General features: G+C 51.9%; 1 protein-coding gene across 1 annotated transcript in view; it reads right to left on the bottom strand.

Annotated features, from left to right (window-relative positions):
* Positions 1–2,931: 2,931 nt before the first annotated feature.
* ADCY8 (adenylate cyclase 8 (brain)) overlaps positions 2,932–20,097 on the bottom strand; it is a 137,080-nt gene continuing 119,914 nt past the window's right edge. The window contains exons 13-17 of the mRNA XM_015561453.1: positions 15,831–15,989; positions 12,461–12,607; positions 7,278–7,370; positions 5,225–5,339; positions 2,932–3,317 (exon numbers count right to left, since the gene is read on the bottom strand). Coding sequence (XP_015416939.1) covers positions 2,932–3,317; positions 5,225–5,339; positions 7,278–7,370; positions 12,461–12,607; positions 15,831–15,989 — 900 coding nt within the window. The remainder of the gene's footprint in view (positions 3,318–5,224; positions 5,340–7,277; positions 7,371–12,460; positions 12,608–15,830; positions 15,990–20,097) is intronic.

Genomic DNA, 20,097 nt, shown 5'->3' with positions numbered 1-20,097 from the left:
GCGAGCAGAGAGTGAACCTAATGAGCAGGACAAGGACTGGAACCCGAGACAGAGGCTTGTGCTAAACCTGTGAGCTCCATAAGCAACACAGAAATGAACACCCCAGCAAAGCAGGGAGGAGGGAGTCCAGGGCCTGGGCAGCTGGTGGCCAGGAGCCCCTGGGAGATGTACTCTGGGGGTGTGGCTCTGGGTCCTGAAGGAGGACCCCAGTGAGGACCCCAAGGATTGGATGGGGATGTGGTTTCCTGTACCCTTCCCTGCCCTGCCTCCCTCTTGCCCCCAACACCCACCCAGAAGACTTGGAGTCCCGTGTCATCTGCACCACGGGGAGACTGGAGTGGGTGTGGGAGCACTGCCCCCTCCCTGTCCCTCTCCAGGCGCCTTGGCAGTGTTCAGGACAGTCACTGCGCCGTGACCTGCTCAGCTCTTGGGCAGCTGAACAAGCCCAAACACAGGTCACGGAGTAGAGAGAGGCTTATCATTTTCAGCCAAGAAGGTGCTTATTTTAGCAACAAATTGATAGGTGTGGGGGAGACGGGTCCCAGCTTGCGGTGTCTTCTGTGGGCAGTTGGGGGGGGCGGTGTCCACACTCATCAGAGGCCTCCTGCCACCCACCAGTGTCGCCAGAGGGAGGCGAGGGGTCCCTAACGGGGGCGGGGGCAGTTTGCTTCCCTAGGTTCCTTTAAAAACCCCTCCTCTGTGCAGAGAAAGCGCATCCCCTAGGCGACAGCTGTGCACCTTCGGGCCTCTGGGTCCGCAGGGCGTCTGGGTGGAGGGCAGTGGTTGACTGTTTATCATGCTTCTGGCTGGACCAGCCTTCTCCCCCTGAGGGGAGCCTCTCTCAGTTCGGGAAAATGCCTTGTTGAGAACCTTGGTGTTAAAGGTGAGATATTGGCTAGAGCTCAAGCAAACAAACAAAAACATGACAAGAACAAAATGCTCCCTCAGGCTGGCTCTTGGCCGCTTCTAAGCTCATCTCATACCACCCTCACCTCCTCATCCCACTGCAGGGCCCGGCCACACAGGGCTGACCACAGGGCCTTAGCTCCTGCTGCTCTTTTGTCTGCAGGCCCTTCAGTACCCTGTCTACTGGCTCCTTTCCTCCCTCCCTGCAGGTATCTGAGAGCTTTTTCCAACTGGCCTCAAGCGCACAGCACAGCTCTGGCATACGGGAGGTTGCAGTGGAGTAGACAAGGTGCTTCGTGATTGCTTGTTGGACGAATAAAGAAGGTTTATGCTCCTTGGCATGAGAAAATGCGAGGAGTTAGATTTTGCTCTTGAAAGGGAGAGGGAGGGGCAGAGGAGGGACCAGGTGGATGGTGGGATGGCCCTTTAAGGGGGAGATACCTAACATTCAATCCGAAGGTATTTTGTTATTTTCAGGTCACCCGCTCCTCTGTCTTCTCTTTCTAGAATTCAGGAAAGCCTATGGCATGCATGGGTCTACGTACAAATTGTGTGCGTAGGTGTGTGGGTGTGGGAGGGGCGTGTGTTTGTGAATTGAGAAGAGGCTGAGTTTGTGTTGGTCCAGAGCAGGGGTCTGACGAGGGACTGGGGGTTGGCAGATGTCATGGGGCTTCTATGGGGCTGCCGGCCAAGCTCATTATGGGACAGGGAGGACTCAGTGCGCTCTGGTTACAGGGTGACCCTTGTACAGGGAGCAGAGGGAGAAGGTCAGAGCCCTGTATGGAGTCTGCGGAGGGCACAGGAGAGGCAACCGGTCCTGTGTGCCCGGCTCTGGTTCTACTTTGGTTGGTGGATCTTGGCCTGTTTGGGCCTTCGTTTTATATACAAAATCAAGACTTAGGATCACATGTGATCTTTAACCTCTTCCTAGCTTTAGTGCTCTATGTTTAGATGGAGTTTTTCAAACAATTATTTTTATTAATTTTGTGAGCCTCCGTTCGCTGGAAAATGAGGATAATCCTTTGTCCCTGAGAGTTGTCGGGAGGCTCAGCTGAGATCATGGTCAGAAGTGGACTTTGAAACTATAAATCTGAAAGTGTTGTTGTTGTTTTTTTAAAATATTTTTATTGATTTTAGGAAGGGAGAGGGAGAGAAATATCAATGATGAGAGAGAATCATTGCTTGGCTGTCTCCTGCAAGCCCCCTACTGGGGATCGAGCCTGCAACCCAGGTATGTGCTTTTGACTGGAATCGAACCCGGAACCCTTCAGTCTGCAGGCTGATGCTCTATCCACTGAGCCAAACCAGCGAGGATTCTTGTTAGGATACTATCCAAATGGGGATCGTGTGTTAGGAAAAGACCGTGTTTGAATGTCCAAACAGGAACTGATGGCACTGGGGTCACGCTGTTTTCTAAAAGGTTAAAAGGCAAGCGCACAGAATCCCTCAACCCGCTTTGAAAGCTCACTCAAAAGATGGGGCTGGAGGGGGCAGGATGGTGGCCGGAGGAGCAGCTGATCTGCAGTTAATGATTCAAATGGGCACTGGCTGTTCTGCAGGCCTCTGCCCCTGGTGACTCAATAAAATATCAGTTCCTTTGTTTGGAGCTCACACCTAATCCAGCGCTACACTCTCTCTTGGAAATGCTGGTGGGCCCGGGAGCCAGTGTGAGGAACGCCTGGGGCCTGCAATTAAAACGCCAGGCCTGAGGCCTGGGTCTGCAGTGGCTACTGTGGCCCTGGGAACAGCACCAAGTCTCGCCGGCGCCCTCTGCTGGCCATTATTTATTATCCCATCGGATCAAGTCTGTTGACATGTCCTGCTCTCACCCAGCTGTGAGCCAGCCTCTCGGGGTCAGAAACTAGGCCTGATGTGTGCTTCTCTGTGAACCTACGTGAGAGATGACCCGTCCACGTTGGTGGCCGAAGAGCAACCCAAAACGTGTCTTCGACCCAGTGCCTTCAAAGACCAGCGAGACCATCCTTGTTCTAAAAAAAATTAAACATTTTTATTAGTATATTTATTTTATATATAAATCTGGGTGAGGAGCTGCTTCTGCCGCTGCCGGTTGAGGGACTGCACGAGGCCCAGGACCACGGCGGCCAGCGAGTACTGCCCCGGCAGCCTCCTCGGGGGCAGGATGAACGGGTTGGGCTGGACCCTGCCCAGGAGAAAGTACGTCTTGATTTTCCCCTCCTGCTCGCTGATGCCCTTCACATAGATCTCCCCCCGGTAGTCGAAGGCGAAGCCCTGGTCCTTCAGGATGAGGAACGTCTCCTCCGGGACCTGGATCCTGCCGCTGACCCCCGTGCTGTCCATGCGGCTGGCCAGGTTCACGGTTTTCCCCCAGATGTCATACTGCGGCTTCTTAGCGCCGATGACGCCAGCGACCACCGAGCCGTGGCTGATGCCTGTGGGGGAACCAGAGGAGCAGGAGATGAGAGAAGAGGGATCTACAGCCACGAGGTGGCCACACCGCCTGGGGTAGTGACCACGAAGGGTGTGATTTCTGCGGGTAGATTCCAGGGTCCCAGTTCTGTCTCTCGTTAGACAGTGACCTTCGTCACTTACTTAATTGATTTGGATCTGTTTTTTTTTTAAAATACACAGTTTCGGCATGCATTTTTAAAAATATATATATTTTTATTGATTTCAGAGAGGAAGGGAGAGGGAGAGAGAGATAGAAGCATCAGTGATGAGAGATTGATTGATTGATTCAATCATTGATCAGTTGCCTCCTGCACGCCCCACACTGGGGATTGAACCCACAACCCAGGCATGTGCCCTGGCTGGGAATGGAACCGTGACTTCCTCATTCATAGGTTGATGTTCAACCACTGAGCTGCACTGGTCAGGCTGGACCTCACTTTTTTATTATCTGTCAAGTGGAAATAATAAAAGGAAGATGAAATGAGATGATATAAGCAAAGCCATTGGCATAGTACCTGGCAGCCAGTGGGTGCTCAGGAGAAAAGAATTCATATTCTCCCACGGACGCTGACTTAGCTCAGCCTGTGGGATGCCAGCTTTACTGATACTTAGTGTTGCAATGACTCACCCGAACTCACAGAGCCAGTCACAGTGGACCCACAACTCAGTCCCATTGGGGAAATAATTTTCTGACCCCTGAACTATGCCAGCGGTACCCTGTCTCACACCGGGTTGGCCCTGACCCCAGAGATGTGTCCCGACTTTATGTCGAAGACCCTTTCGCTCAGGCCTAGAGTTCCGCTTCGCTTTCCCGCTCCCATTCTGTAGCCAGTGACTTCAGAAAGGACACGCGAAGTCCAGGGGAGCTGTTGGAACAAGCCCCGAGTACCCCATCCATAGATCAAAAACATAAAACGTAATTCCTTTTGGTGCAGGGAACAAAGGCACGTGGCAACCCTTAGATCAGACAAGTCAGACATTGGTATTTCTTGACCTTTTTTTACTTGAAAGCGGCTAAGGGAGCTTGGTATTTGGTAAAATGGCGCAGCAGCGAAGGGATCTAACACCAGGGCTGCAGCAACGATGGCTTTCGATCGCGTCCTAGCAGCCAGAATGTCGCTGGTCTCTGGACACCCCGGAGCTGCTGCCGGGGCGACATCTGGGCTGTGTGATCTTTAGTCGCCCCCCCAAACACACACCGTGCGGGCTGAGTTTGTGTCCTGGAAATGGGAGTGCGGACCAGAGCAGGGGCTTCCTGGCGCTTCAGGAGGCCCTCAAGACTCAGCAGAGACGCTGAGGAAATTGGCATGTGATACACACGATAAAGGGTGACTATTCACATTGCCGTGACTGCTGCTGTGTTGTCGCTTTGCACGAGGGCGTCTCTAAATCACAAAAAGGGCGAACCGTGCAGCCTTGTGAAGTGCCCCAGGCTCTGCCTGTCCGTTTTTTTTTACCCACCCTCAGAAGCGGACTGCTTTTGCCTGAAGGCATTACCTGGAAGCACCAATACAGTGCCTGCCTGCCTGCCCGCTCGCTCGGGGGACAGAAGCCAGAATGAAATGACTGGTGAGCCAGCTGCCTCCCTGAGCAAGGCCCGCGTGGGAGGGATGCCAGACAGGAGGTGGGAGAGAGGTTGCCGCGGTCAAGTGTTCGCTTTGTCTTTCTGCACCCGGGCCAGTGTCCATGCCTGGCCTCCAGCATCTTCGGTGAGAGGCAGCCAGAGAAGCCTGAGCCGACCCTGTCCCTGTCCTCGGCAAGGTCAGGCCAAGCCTGCTGCATTTGCAGGAAAGAGCGTCCCTGGCTCGATGGCCAGGCCTGGGAGGGTCCCATGCTACCAGGCCAGGCAGCCCGGGGCCCCCAGTGGCCGCCTGCTGCAGCTACTCACCGATGCGGAGCTCAAAGTTGTTGAACGAGTGCTTGTTGATCTCCTGGATGCTCTCTGTCAGGGCGAGCGAGAAGTCGGCCAGGGCGCACAGGTGTCCCCACTTGTCCTCACATTGCTGGGGGGCGAGAGGCACGCATTCCAGCAGCGTGAGCATCGGGCGAGGGGCCTGCCCGGCATCCTAACCCCACCCCACGTCCCTTAGAGGAAGCACCAGGTGTGCGGCTCCTGCACATTCAGGCCCTCCATATCCGCAAACATGGGACCACAGGGGGTTTTCATGAGAGAGTAAGATGGGTGTGGATCCTGTCATTCTTCCCAGACCTGCCCCTGTCTATTCAGGCTGGTGGGCCGAGTTCCTGTCCATGCTCACTGGTGTGTGTGTGTGTGTGTACATTGTGTGTAGTGTTGGGGTGTGTGTATGCATGTGTGTGTGTGTGTACATTGTGTGTAGTGGAGGGGTGTGTGTATGCATGTGTGTGTGTGTGTACATTGTGTGTAGTGGAGGGGTGTGTGTATGCATGTGTGTGTGTGTGTACATTGTGTGTAGTGGAGGGGTGTGTGTATGCATGTGTGTGTGTGTGTACATTGTGTGTAGTGGAGGGGTGTGTGTATGCATGTGTGTGTGTGTGTACATTGTGTGTAGTGGAGGGGTGTGTGTATGCATGTGTGTGTGTGTGTACATTGTGTGTAGTGGAGGGGTGTGTGTATGCATGTGTGTGTGTGTGTACATTGTGTGTAGTGGAGGGGTGTGTGTATGCATGTGTGTGTGTGTGTACATTGTGTGTAGTGGAGGGGTGTGTGTATGCATGTGTGTGTGTGTGTACATTGTGTGTAGTGTTGGGGGTGTGTGTATGTGTGTGTGTAGGTACATTGTGTGTAGTGTTGGGGTGTGTGTATGTACATGTATGTGTATACACATGCTCCTATGTACATATGTGTAGTGTTTCCACTCTAGGAACTGTGTCTGTTTCCTTTGAAGTGCTTCACTCACCAAACTCCAGTAGCCTCTGAGCCTCTCTGAGCCTCAGTTCTGTCATCTGTAAAATGCGCTGAGCGCCCTGGCCCTGCCTACCTCACGGGGAGTGGCTGGGATTGAGCTCTGCGCTCTGATGCAGCCGAGGCTGGCAAACGGGTTCGGTAGAGGGTCAGGCAGCACAGATCTCAGGCTTCGTGGGCCACAATTCTGGTGCAGCTACTCGGCTCTGCCGTTGTAGTTTGAAAGGAGCCGTGGACAAAGTACAAGCAGTGAGTGTGGCTGTGTTCAGTGACATCTGTCCAGCAAGAACAGGTGACTGGCCAGACCTGGCTGTAGGCTGTCCCAGGGACCCTGCTCTGGAGCGCCAGGCACAGGGACCAGTTCCTAGCATGGTCTTCTTGCCAGACAGTTACCCTGGTAATAGTTCTAGGTGTTTAGTTGGAAAGAAAGCAAAGGCGGGATGAGAAGGGATGAGGATTCCTTCTCTGAAGTAACTTAGACTCATGTCCAGGTTGAGGACACCGATTGAGGACCTGCCAGGGGCAAGGCCTTGTGTGGGAGCGTGACATTATCGCGGGTGACTCGTCCACTAACCCTGGCAGGTGGATGTTGGTGTTCCCGCTTAACATGAGTTCCTGGCACACAGGCCACACTCAAAAGAGCAGGAGCTATTGTTATTCTTGTTATTATTACTTGCTACTTTTGGTCCTGAGTTTGGAGGAGAAAACAAAAGCAAGAACAAAAAACAAAACAAAACAGGCTAGGATCAGGGGGTTAGCAACACCTACAACTAATCATAATCAGGGAACTGCTGGCCCTGATTTTGTTCATCACATGAACAGAGAGGTTCATAAGGAAGCCGAGAGGGTTCTCAGTCATGAAGAAGCGTTGGTCCATTCAGTGGACTCTGCTCAGCTCAGAAGCAACATGCGTCACGCAACCGGAGTATCCAGTTCATGGGATGTTCTCCCTAACCCTGCCCTGCCTCCTGGTGATGGCAGCCTCACTGCCTGCGGCAGTGTGACAATACTGAGGCCCCTGCCAGAGGTTGTGGCTGAGTCCAAAGAGTTCTCTTACCTGCTTTTCAGGTGACAGGCCTGAGACAGCCATGTAGGTGCTGCCAATGGTCTTGATCTTTTCAATGTCTTGAAACCGGTCTTCGCCGAGCAGCTGAAACAGACCAGGCAACGGTGTTAGTCCTGGTGTGTGTTCCCCCAGCAGCCTGGGGGTCCTGAGAACAGCCCCCGGCTCACACTGAAGATGCCCTCCGACCGGCCATTCACAGAGCCAACATGTGTTTATTGAACACCTGCTAAGTGCCAGACGCCAGGATGGGCGTGACCAGATACTCGTTAAGGATAGGTCGGTTACTATGAATCTTCAAAATAGACAAAGCTACCTTGTTAATTTGAAGAAGAAATCACAAATGTCCCGCAATCCATCAATACATCCTTTGGCTCTATTTTTAACATGTGTTTGGAACCCTTCTCTGCCAGCTCCCTGGTCTAAGCCCTTGGTAGCGTTTACCTTGTTTCTGTATCGCCGTAACTTACCAGCTCCTGCCCTTACCCACATGCCCAGCGTGGACATCAGAGACATCCCATTCAAATGTGCACAACCCTCCTGTGGCTGCCCCTTGCACTCGGGGCCAAAGAGAGTCTTCCCTGAGACCTTCGGTCCTCCCATGCCTGGTCTCCTCGCTCACTTTGCTCCAGCCACACCAGCATCCTTGCCGGTCCCCATGAGCCAGGCTTGCTTCTGCCTCAGGACCTTTGCTTTGCTGTCCCCCTGGTGGGACAGTCTTCCCCCGAAGGTAGACTGCGCCTCCCTCACCTTCTTCAAGTCTTTCCTCAAATGTCATCCCACAGGGGTCTTGCTGACCACCCCATCCAAACTGAACACAGCACCCCATCCTGGGGGCCACCTACATTATAAGATAAGGAAGACGAGAGGAAACTGGCAAAGGAGACTGGTGGAGAGCTGACAGTGCAGCGAAAATAAAGACACAAGTTGGCAGAAGACAAGAGAGGAAAAAGGTGCCCCAAGAGGGGAGGTGCAGTCTCCCAGGTCCAATCCCGCCGATGGGCTCACCGCCCCCCGCCACCCCATGCGATCTCTTGTTTCATGGCTTCAACAGTCTCTTTCCTGGAGACTCCAGATGTATGCATCCCCCTTGACCTTTAGACTCTTCTACACATTTGCTAAGCAACACCCCAGTTAACAGTCTAAAAGGCATCTCTCATTGGCCATTCTCAAAGCCACACCCTTGGTCTTCTGTACCCACCAGCCATCTTGATTAATGGGACCTCCATTTTCCCAGATGTTCTGGATAAAATCTCACAGCCCACACCTACTCTGTCAGAAGCGCCGTGGTTCCGCCTTCAGAGATCCCCGACTCCGTCTGTCCCACTGCCTCTGTTGCCCAGGCCACCCATCCACGCGGCTGGCCCTAGCCCAGGAGCCAAGTTCACAACAGACCCGTCCCCAAGTGTGAACTCTGGCCTCTTACTTCCTCGTGTTGACAGCTCTTTGATGTAACTCCTGGTTCTCCAGCTCTTTGCCTCCCTTTAACCTTGTAATATCCTCGGGGGCTTCTGCCAGCCTGGGGGTGGGGGCAGGTAGGCAGATGGAGAGGACGTGGTGGGGTGTCTACGGACCATGTTGCTACAGGCATCCTCTCAAAATTAAGCCGGAGCTGAGAACCTTGGAAAATTCCAGCTCTAGAGAAACTGTTCTGGGGAACACGGAAAACACAGGCAGGTGCTTTTATGATTTGCTTTAGTGTGTGTGTGTGTGTGTGTGTAGCAGCCTTTGTTCATTACTTTTGTGTCTTGAGCTGAAGAGAAGCCTCTGCTCTGAGCTTTGCCCTGGCTGAGCGTCTGCCAAGAGCGCCCGGGCAGCCTGCCTGTCCTCAACCCGAGGCCGTGACTGACAGGTGCCCTCAGACACCAAAGCAGCTTTGGTCTGCGAGCAGCCCTTCCTTCGGCTGTTAATACTGCAGCCCAGAGATCTCAGCATGCCCTGGGCTGCCCACCTCCCTCCCCGGCCTCCTGTGGGGAGGGGACTCCCCCCTCCTCTCTTCTCTTCAGAGCTACTTGGCTGAGGGCCAATCTCAGGCCCAGGCAAAGCTGCCTCCCCCTCTGAGGTCGGTTAGGAGGCAGCAAGAGTCTTCATTATTTCATTCAGTATCCACGCAGCACACTTATCTACTGTACAGCTAAGAGCATCTGTGGGCATAATGGGTTCCTAATCGCCTCTTTATTAATTCACTCATCTGCGTGGCACAGAGAGATGCAAGGGGACTCCTCAGCCTTGGCCGGCAGGGGCTGTGGGTGAGGGACGGGCACCGCTGCAGATCCAACCTTGGAGCTGGAGCGTGTGCTCTGTGCAAGGCCCTGCTTTCCCCTGAGCTGGAAGGAATTGGCAGGCTCTCAGGTTCCTGTGGCAACTGCTCAGCGAGAGGAGCAGTGAGCCCCCGGGCGGGGCGGGTGGGCCTCGGGCTCAGCCAGGGCAGAACCTGGAGGCCGCTCTTGACCCAAAGAAACGAGGCACGTCTAGGTCACACAAGGAGAGTGCACAGCGCTGGGGTTGACAAGCCAGGAAATGTCCTCTTCCTCATGGACAACATTCTCTTCCCTCTTCCTCCTTCTCTGCCCTTTCTCTTCGACTTCCTCCCCTCCTGCCCTCCCCTCTCCAGAGCCCCGGTTCTAAAGATGACAGCCTCCTAGACCAATCCCCTCCCTTAGTCTCACCAGCTTCCCTCTGCAAGCAAACACCCGTCTCTACCACTAGGGGCGCTGTCCTCTGTCTCAGTTTTTGGGAAGACTGTTCACAATTTAGGGAACAGAGATGCGCATTTAGTTCAGATTTATGTTTTGCAATTTAAAAACATGCTAGTGAGCCTTTCAGGAGGTGGGGTGCTGTGGAATTGAAAATAAAGCAGAGCCTGAAGTCTCAACCTTCAGTCAGATGATTGTTAATGGAGCTATTTCTATTTTTTTACTTGAGAGGATGTTTTGGGCAGTACTAGTCCTTCACCACCTTCCTATTAGCCAGCTGGTTTCTGTCTCCCATTATGTAAGTAGTTAATAGAGCATCCGTTATGAGCATGTCTTGTGTCCTAGGCACCGTGCTAGCGCTGGGGATGTCCGGGATCCATGAGAGTATGCTTTCTATCTGCCTGGCATGGAGGATGGGAATACAGGTGCTGTTACCATGGAGTCGCCCTCGACCCCCCGCATCTTGAGGTCCCTGTACCGTACACTTAGCACTGACTCCGCGTTCAAAGACAGCTCTTGGCCACCCTGTCTCTCAGAGGACTGTGAAGCCTGGAAGGCAGGAAGTGATTGTGTCACTTATCTTGATCCCACCCCCATCCCTAGGACATCTGAAATGGCCATCGTTGCATTTATGGTCACAAAACCAGAACCATGAAATGCCCCTTAAGTGGGAAACAGTACAACACAACGATTAGAAACCAAAACAGTACGGGGGACCTGCGTTCCAATCCTGGCGGTGCCATTTTAATGGTGTGTGGCCTGGACACTCTTGGTGCTTCCGAGGCCCAGTTTTTCTTATATGTTTAAAATGAAGGCTAGCCTTGCTGGTGTGGCTCAGTGGCTGAGCGCCAACCCATGAACCGGCAGGTCACGTGCCCGGATTGCGGGCTCGATTCCCAGTAGTGGGGGATGCAGGAAGCAGCCTATTGATGATTCTCTCTTATCATTGATGTTTCTGTCTCTCTCCCTCTCTGTTCCTCTCTGAAATCAATAAAAATATATTAAAATGGAGGCTAGCGGTTCCTATCCTGTGGGTTTGGTGTGGAATATTGAAAATGGCAACGGGATAAACGCCTATAGAAACTTAACGGAATGGCTGTCTGCCCAGAACTAAGTGGCTAGTGGGGGAGGAAGACCTGTACACTGAGGGCTGAGGGCTTTACGGTGGAAGGTTTTTTGAGTATAAGTTTTTCATTGGAAAAGGAGCGACAATATTTACCTGGCTGGGGGGGATTAGAAGAGGCGTCACAAGTAGGGTGGGGGTTGAATTGACTGTTAAGTGACTATTAGGTTTTCCTCTGGCATGGAGTCCAGGGAGGGGGGAGGGTGTAGTGAGGAGGGAATAATCTCTGGCAGAAGGAGCTGGGCGTGGAACAGCTAGGTGGGCCCGGTGGCTTGTAGGTAGCTAGACGGTGCTGGCTGGGTGGCATGTAGTGGCAGGTAAGGCTGGAGAGGGCACAGGGACAGTACGTGGAAAGCCTCAGGTGACCTGAGGAGCTGGCAAAGGGGAGCCACTGAAAGGTTTTGGGTGTCAAAGGGATATGACAAAGTTCTCCTGCCTTTGGTCATTGCCGATGGGGAGATGCAGGAGGCACAGCAGTTAGGAGATAATATGGCTCAGAGCAAGAGTAGGAAGAAGGGATCCACGGGACTCAGGAGCCAAAAGGAATGTGGGGACAGGGAGGACCGAGTCCAGGTCACGTAGGAGGTGCTGTTGGTGCCCCACCCAGACCCGCTTTTCGGGGCCACCCTGCAGAATGCCCTGAGGGCTGGCTGCTGAATGCTTTTTTGGAGACTTGCCCAGGCTGGCGAAGCCCCCTAGCTGGAAATGCTGGTAGGTTATGCACCCCCCTGGGGCAGCCCACAGCCGATGGCTGACCAGTGCCGAGGTGCAAAACCTGGCCCCCTTGCCTCAGTGGGAAACAACTCGGTGGTACACTTGTCCTCCTGAGCTCCCCGGGGTTGGAAGGAGAAGGCCCACTCTTGCCCAAATCTGTGACTGTGAATAAAGTGCAGCGCGAGCCCTCCTCTGCTCCCCCATGTTAGGTGTTCTTCACACTCACGGAGGCTGGACAAAGGAAGTCCTGTCTAGAGTGTGCTCATCCTGTGTTCAGGTCTCTGAGCAAACGCCAATTGATGGCTTTGCCTTTGGCACTTTGAGCAGATGGAGAAATGTCCCCATCGGTGCCCAGTCGCTGTGACGCTGGTGCCTGAGTAACCTTGGGTTTGCATTTGCTAGCTGTGTGGCGCTGGGTTAAATTACCTAGCCTCTGAGGCTTGTGTTCTGGATCCCCTCCCCCTCCCACAGTGAGAAACAATGGCATTGATCTCGTGATAATTGTGATGATTAGATGAGATGACACATGTCTGTGTTTATAGTGCAGCCTGGAATTCTGTAATGGTCATGGCTCAATGACTCACGTAATGCTGTGACCACAACGACGGCCACTGTGACTGTCAGTTCCCCAGGCCCCGGTTTACCTCATCGAAGTCCGCAATGATCTCATTCAGCAGGCGCAGGCACTCCACGCCTTGGTTATTCATTTCGGTCTGAGAGTAGAAGTCCGCAAACCCCGGGATGGAGGCGAACATCACCCCCACGGCATCATAGGATTGAGAATACAGCTCCTGGACAGAGGGACACACAGGGGTAGCCAGACAGTCATCAGAGGTGAGGCTCTGCGAGGACGCTCCCTGTGTAGGCGTGCACCTGCACCCAAGCACAGTACCCCCAGAGAGGACGCTGCCATGTCAACACCGTAACCATAGCGTCACCACCATGTGGACCGGGACCATTGAAATGCATGGCCTCCAACTCAGCTGGGCTCAGAGTTCTGACTGCCCATCCCTTTGTGCTCAGCCTCCTGTTCTGTTGTCCTCAATGGCCAAACCCTCACTACATTCCTTAATGTCACCCTCACTTGATTCCTCTCAGTAGATGATCTCTTACTTCACTGAGAAATCTGAGGCTCTTGGCATTCCAATACGCATACATTTGTCTACATTCATATTTATTGCCATTAACTCATGATTCTGGAGACTAGAGGTTTAAGGTCAAGGTGTTGGCACGTTGGCTCTTTCTGAGGCCTCTCTTCTTGGCTTAGGTGGTCTTCTCCTCCTTGCCATCCCACCTCAAAGGCATGAGAGGAGCCCGGGAGGAATTGAGTTGAGGTTGGAGAGGTGCTGTCAACTTCTGGGGAGGGACAGTGACAGCTTCAGCTAATCCCAAGAAAGGGGGCCAAAGGAATACATATCCTGATCTCACTCTCCTTCCCCTCCCTCTGGTCTACACAGCACCCCCATTAATGACCCTTAGCTGGGTGCCAGAGGGTGTGATGCAGCCCAGGCAAGTCAGCTCCCACCACCCAAGTAAGCAGGGAGAAGGGTGGGGGGTTTCCAGGGGACCCGGAAGCACTCCAGCCACCTGCCTCCACCGCTAGAGAGAGCCCATCATTCAGCTGGCTCTAATCAGCTGCTTTGAGTGTGCCATCTGTTTCCTGCTATTTGGGGCTCAAAGAAGATAAAAATATTGTGAGCTGGGGAGGGAGCACTGAATATAGAGAAGCTATTATTGCCTTATTGCCACCCTCCTCTGGCTGGATGTACAGGTTTGGGCTCTGGGGAGGGTTTTGAGCATCCATACCCTCCCCTCCCCCACGCCAAGAGAAGGTCTTTGGTTCCTCTCTGCTCAGGGAGCTAGCTCTGGTCCTTCCTGGCCCAGGATGTCTGAATCCAAGTTCCGTGTTTCCTCTGTGAAGTCAAGCCCGCTCTCTGCAGGGAGAAACTAGGGCTGAGACCGGTTGGTCTTATTAGGATCCTTTCATGACATTCAGGTCTCTGCTCAAATGTCACCTCCTTAAAGACAGCTTTCAAAGCCCCCTCAATGTCAATGCCACCCCTTTTCAATACTGTAGCCCTCATTTGGCTTCTGTTTTCATAGAACTATCACTCCGGGCACGAGGTTGTATAGCTATTCATTTTAATGTCTGCGTTCCCATAAAAACACACACTTCATATCAGCAAGGACTCTTCTTTGCTCACTGTCTGAATGCCAGGATCTAGAACAATGCCTGACACATGGTCAGCCCTCAGGAAGCATCTGCTGAGCAAATGAGAGAATGAATGGTAGGGTTGGGGCTGTGATTGGAGGGAGCAGAAGTAGTGGGAGGGAGCACATTTATCAAAAAATAATTACAGCTAACAATCTGTGTGCTCTTAGACTGTGCCAAGCACCATATAAGCTCTTTATGCACAGATGTAAACGTCATAACAATCAGACAAAGTAGGGGAAGTTTTGTTACTTTGTAGGTGAGAAAAATGAGGTCCAGAGAGTTCATCACTTGTCCATAGTCTCAGAGGGAGCGAGAGGGGGAGTCGGTTTTGAACCCAGGGCACCAGGCTTCCGGGTCCATCATATGGCCTTTCTATACTGAACCTGCCACACACCTGGCTGCACCAGGTACCTTGTGTGTTCCCACCTGTTTTAATTCTCACACCAACTCAGCAAGGGTGATATTGTTTCCTCATTGACTGGATGAGGAAGAAAATGGACTCAGAGAGGTCGAGTATCAACTCTTTAAATATTTATAAAGCCTCAAATAAGCATGATGAAGGCTGAACATCCCATTGGTTTTGCTCAGTGGGGCTTGGCCCGGAGACAGCTGATGACCTGTGGTCTCAGCATCCCTGGCTGGTTGCCATCCTTCCCGGACACGGGCAGCGTGCTCGTGCTCCTCCCCGCTGGCTCCAGATCCCGGTGGCTTTGCTGTGTTGATGGAAAAGCGGTTCTCCTTTCCGTTCTCCTTGGGTTAGCCTCGGAGGGCTCAGTGTTTCATCCGCTTCTTCTGGAGGTCATGGTGACCCACATCAGTATTCCCTCTGCTTTCTTGGCTTCGTCACCAAGCTCTTGCCATAGAGCTCCGGACCTTAGGGAGCCTTGAGGGAACCGGGCCTGAACCTAATTCCAGAGAGCGTCATCCATGGGGTGGGCGGTGCCTTGACCTGCACCCAGGAGACTGTCCAAGGCCTGGGCTCACCAAGAGCTGGCTGTTCGAGCAGCGGGTTATTCATTCTCGCATCTCCTTCCCATAGTCATTCCGTGGCTGCTTGGATGAGATAGGGACCCTTAGGTCTCACCCAGCTCCATCCTAAGGCCAGGGTCACAGACCCAAACGTCTTTATGCAGGAGAAGGGGCAGGATACAGATGGATACATTGGAGAGCCTACTCCATGCCTGCAGGCATCCATCCAATCACAGATTAAAACAAAGAAGCCTCCGAAACCGGTTTGGCTCAGTGGATAGAATGTCGGCCTGCGGACTGAAAGGTCCCAGGTTGGATTCCGGTCAAGGGCATGTACCTGGGTTGCGGGCACATTCCCAGTGGGGGGTGTGCGGGAGGCAGCTGATCGATGTTTCTCTCTCATCAATGTTTCTATCTCTCTCTCTCCCTTTCTCTCTGTAAAAAATCAATAAAATATAAAAACAAACAAAAACAAGCCAACCAACCAGCCAGCCAACCAGTGAGCATTTCCCCTGACCACACCTGCTGTTGCCAGCCACTGACGAGCAGGTGATCTGCGCACACACATATGTGAAACTTTACAATTCCAGTTCAGTCTTGTAACGGACATCTTATTCTGTCCATCTTGCCGATGGGGACCCGGGGCTGGGAGACGGTGTGTATATGTCACAGTGCTGGGCAGTCTCAGGGGCCTGGCACCAAGTGGCAGGTATGATCTCCACCACCATGTGCTCACAGGATGGGGGCGTTTCCCCGAGCTTGGGGTCCATGTGTCCAACTCACCCCACCCACCACCACCCCTTCTCACCGGCCAGACGAGCCTGGCTCACCTCGTTGTCTCGGTCCTTCTCCAGGAAATGGCGGGCCACGTGGCTGGGCAGGATGTTCCGGAGCATGTTCTCATTGTGCTCCCTCAGCTCCTTCATCTCGTTGATCTCCTCCTTGGCCTGAACCCGCCAGAGGAAGTCCAGGCGGGCAGTGTACTCCAGCTGCAGTTCAGGGGAGAGGAAGAGGGAAATAGGTGGGCAGGCAGCTTCCGGCCCACGTGTGGCAGGTGGGGAAAGCTGCGCAGGAACTTCATGAACAAAACCAGCCACATCTGGGCATTTGGGGAGGCATTCTGCCTGACACAGGAGATCAGAGGATGATCCCATTGCACAGGGCTGTGTATCTTCCCTTCCTGGCATTATGGCACCTATAACTACGATTGTTTGTGTGATGTCTGATAATGACCATGTCACCTACTGGCCTGCAAGTGCTCTGCGGTCAGGGTCCTTTCCCCTGCTCAGCAGGACATCCTTACCATGTAGCCACATGCTTGGCCCAGGGCAGGTGTTCAATCAGGACTTACTGACTCAATGGAGAAGTTATAGTAATCAAGCCAGCTGACACTTAGATGGTGCTTATTATTATTCCAGGCATTGTTCTAAGCAATATACATGTCTTCACTCCTTTCATTCATACAAAAGCCCTCATAGGAGTCATTATGATCAATCCTATGAGGAAATGAAAGCAAACATGGTGAAGTAACTTGGCCAAAGTCACACACTAGTTAGTGGGAAGCCAGGATTTGGGCTTCACTCCAGAGCCCAACTCGAGTCTGAATAATACTGGTAGCGGATGGACTTCACTCAGTGATCCCTCAGGCATAATGTGATAAGAAAAATCATTTGATGTATAAAGAGCATTTGTGAGTGCCAACTACATGGTAGGCAGTATGCTCTCACAGGATGGGGGCGCACACACACACACACACACACATACACACATGCACACATACCTGCATATATACATACACATGTTTCTATGTATACACATGTTATTGTTATTATAACATTTAAATTATTTAAAAAATTGTGATAAAGTACGTATAACATAATTTACCATCTTAACCGTTTTGAAGTGTACATTTAAGTGGTACTAAGTACATTCACTAGGCAATAAGGAAGAAATCAATGAGCTAACAATGAAAGGATTGTGGATTTAGTTGTGAGACAAGTATGGTGTAGTGTCCTGGTCCCAATTCAAATACCGTGACCTGGGCTGGTGACGTCATCCCAGGTGCCTCATCTCTGAAAGTGGGAGGAGCAGCCGTGACCTCGCAAGATTAGAATAGGAATTATACAGGAAGTTATAGATAAAGCACATGGCTCATGGTAGGTCCTCATACCCATTCGTTCCCTCTTGTCCCAGCATCCCTTGGTGTTGGCTAGTGGACAGCTTCCTTTCTAAAGCACCTCACATATTTACCACAGCCTGGCAGATGTCATTATTTCAAAGTTTTTGGCTGTTGAAAAGTATACTGCACTATTACACATGGTTGGGTGCCTTGCATTCAAAGCCTTAAAAACTCCAGCTCGTTTCTTTTCTTTGTCTTACTGAAAGTCTCAGTGGATGGCAACAATGTGAAATGACAGAGGCAGCAGGTTATCTATTCAGCAGAATTTGTAATAGCAAAAGCTGGAGACAACCCAAGTGTTCCTTTTGTTGGTTGAATGAACTATTGTATGCAGCTATAAAAAGAAATGAAGACTATTTCTCTATACTTTGATGGACTATCTCCAAGGTGGAGAAATGCGTGTTTAGTATGCCACCATTGGTTTCAGGAAGGGAGATATCTAGATATCTCTTTCTCTCCCTCTCTCTCTCTCTCTATATATATATATGTTTTTTTTGGGGGGGAATTTTATTTGTTGAAAAATTAAAGTCTAAAAAAATCATTACCAATGAGATGAAGAAGGGAGGAAAAAAGTGGAGGAAAAGGGATAGAATTCAAACTTTTAATATTATATGTTGTTTTACAAACTTGACTTTTGCATCACGGAAAGATTTTACTTAAGTATAAAGCTAAATGGATTTTTAAAACTCTGTAAAAACAAACACAACTAAGCAAATGAATCTACACGTAAAACCATATGGAGAGGAGAAATCCAAATTTCTTCTAACACAAGGATTTGATGACATGTTCATAGAGGGAAATACTCCAAGGATGAAGAGAGCTTAAAAATCTTAAGCCCCGGCCGGTGTGGCTCAGTTGGTTGGGTGTCGTTCGTCCATGCACCGAAAAGTTCCCGGGTTTGATTCCCGGTCAGGGCACATGTCTGAGTTGTACACTCTATATACATGACCACATTCAGCTGCTGTCCAACTCCTGATAGATAACTATTATCTATTAAATGACAGCTCTGGGAGCTTGAGTCTCTCAGGGTCCCCTTTCTTCCAGTGGCATTGCCGGGACTCAGATTTAAGAATATATGGTCCCGAGACTGAGTCTTCCTCTCCAAGCCGCACAATCCCACTGCCTGTCTGCATCAGGCCCAGAAGTGAGTGAGCAGCTGGAGACATCACCTCAGTAGTCCCTACTCCCAGGTGTGGCTTCCTCGGCCATAAATGGAGATGTGAGGCAAAGCCCAAACCTCCGGCTGCTGGTGAATGAGGCCGAGGTGGGAGGTGTGGGATGCCTGCTCTCCCTGCCCAACCTTCAGAGCATTCTCCTGCCTGGAGGAGGAGGAAGGGTTGGGCATATTGCTTTCACATATGTGTAAGATGGCATTCTCCAACTATTCAGCTATTATATGACCGCCCAGTCTCTGTGGAGATGTGTCATTACAGTGCTCCCACCAGGAGGCTGCTGCGTACCAGGCACCAGTGGGCATTGTCAACAAACACAGGGGGCCTGAGTCACTAAGGGGAACTGGCGGAAGCAGGTAGCAGACCCAGGAAAGGGCAGGCTTGATCCGGAAGGACTGGACCCGACAGGTGCTACAAATGGGTGACACCTGAACCAATGTCACTCTGCGGGAAGCCTCCTCCAGCAGCCAGGCAGGCGCCACGAGGGTGGAGCGGGAACACGCCCATGTCTGTCTGGCTTTCCTTACTGGCGTTGTGACCTCGAGTGACTTGAGTCTCTGCTTCTGCCTGGGGACCAGATGGATAACAATCCTTTACCTGTTAGTCTCAGAGGCTTTTTTCCAAAGCAAACCATGCATAGCTCATGACTTTTGAGCATGTACTCTGTGTGCAAAGTGCTGGGATAAGTATGTTATAGTTACAATCTCATTAAGTACTATAACAACCCTGTATATTATGATCGCGCCCATTTTATGGGAGAGAAACAGGCTCAGAGTTGAGTAAAGGACTGGAAGCCACACAGCTGGGGTTTGAATCTCATCTGGCCCTGGCCAAGCCTGTGCCTGTGCCTGCTGCAGTGACGGGCTGTGATTATGTCATTTCAAAGTCTTCGGAATGTTACAAATAAAAAGTACACTATCGGAAGTCACTTACTCAGACCCTCGCTGCACTTCTATACTCTTACTTTATACACACTCTGAATGGGCTTAGGTTACCTGTGTGCCCAGGGCACGTGGAGAGTGGAATAAATTAAATCGGAATGTTGGAATGTTAGAAAGGGACTGAGGAAGGGGTACAACAGGGCACCCAGTCACGCCTTAAGGTGGCGGAGGAGACGGAACGTCTTTCTTTTTGTGGATTTAGGCCCGCCCCCCCGCTTGGAACTTGCTCTCTCTGAGGGTTTTCACTTGTCGCCTTAAATCCTGGCTGGCGGAATGTGCGTATGGTGTTGTATAGAATTGCCTTGCCTGATTGCGTCTCCATAGCCCTCCGGCGGGTTGCCACTTGCATGTGAGCCCCGGGAGTGGTTCCCCGCAACCAGAATCCATTGGGACGTGGCAGACACGACCCAGCTCTCACAGACGCCCAGTCCGGGAGAGCTAAATCTAGGGATTCTGGGAATGGCTAGACTTTGACATTTGCCTTATGGTTTCACCATCAAACCAGCTAAAATTGAAAAACAAGTCAGAGTCTTATGGCAGGGCTGCCCCCCGCCCCCATTGTGTTGCTATGCCCACATGTCCTCTCTGTTCTCCTCCAGCGGAGGAAGTGGGAAGGGTGGGCTGGGGAGGTGGGGCTGGGCTGGAAGTCTGCTTCTCTTGCTTCCTTCATCTGTGAAGCGGGATTGACAGTCACTGCCATTGCAGGGCGTGGAGCTTGAGTGAATGAGAAGCGGAGGTAAGTGCCAGGCACTTAGTAGGAACTCGGTACCTGTGAACCTTTCCTCCCTTGTCTTGCTCACCAAGC

The sequence above is a fragment of the Myotis davidii genome, unplaced genomic scaffold (genome assembly GCF_000327345.1).
Source record: "Myotis davidii unplaced genomic scaffold, ASM32734v1 scaffold30, whole genome shotgun sequence".
NCBI classification, from domain to species: Eukaryota; Metazoa; Chordata; class Mammalia; order Chiroptera; family Vespertilionidae; genus Myotis; species Myotis davidii.
Note: the sequence above shows the minus strand (reverse complement) of the source record. Positions and strands in the feature narration are given on the sequence as shown.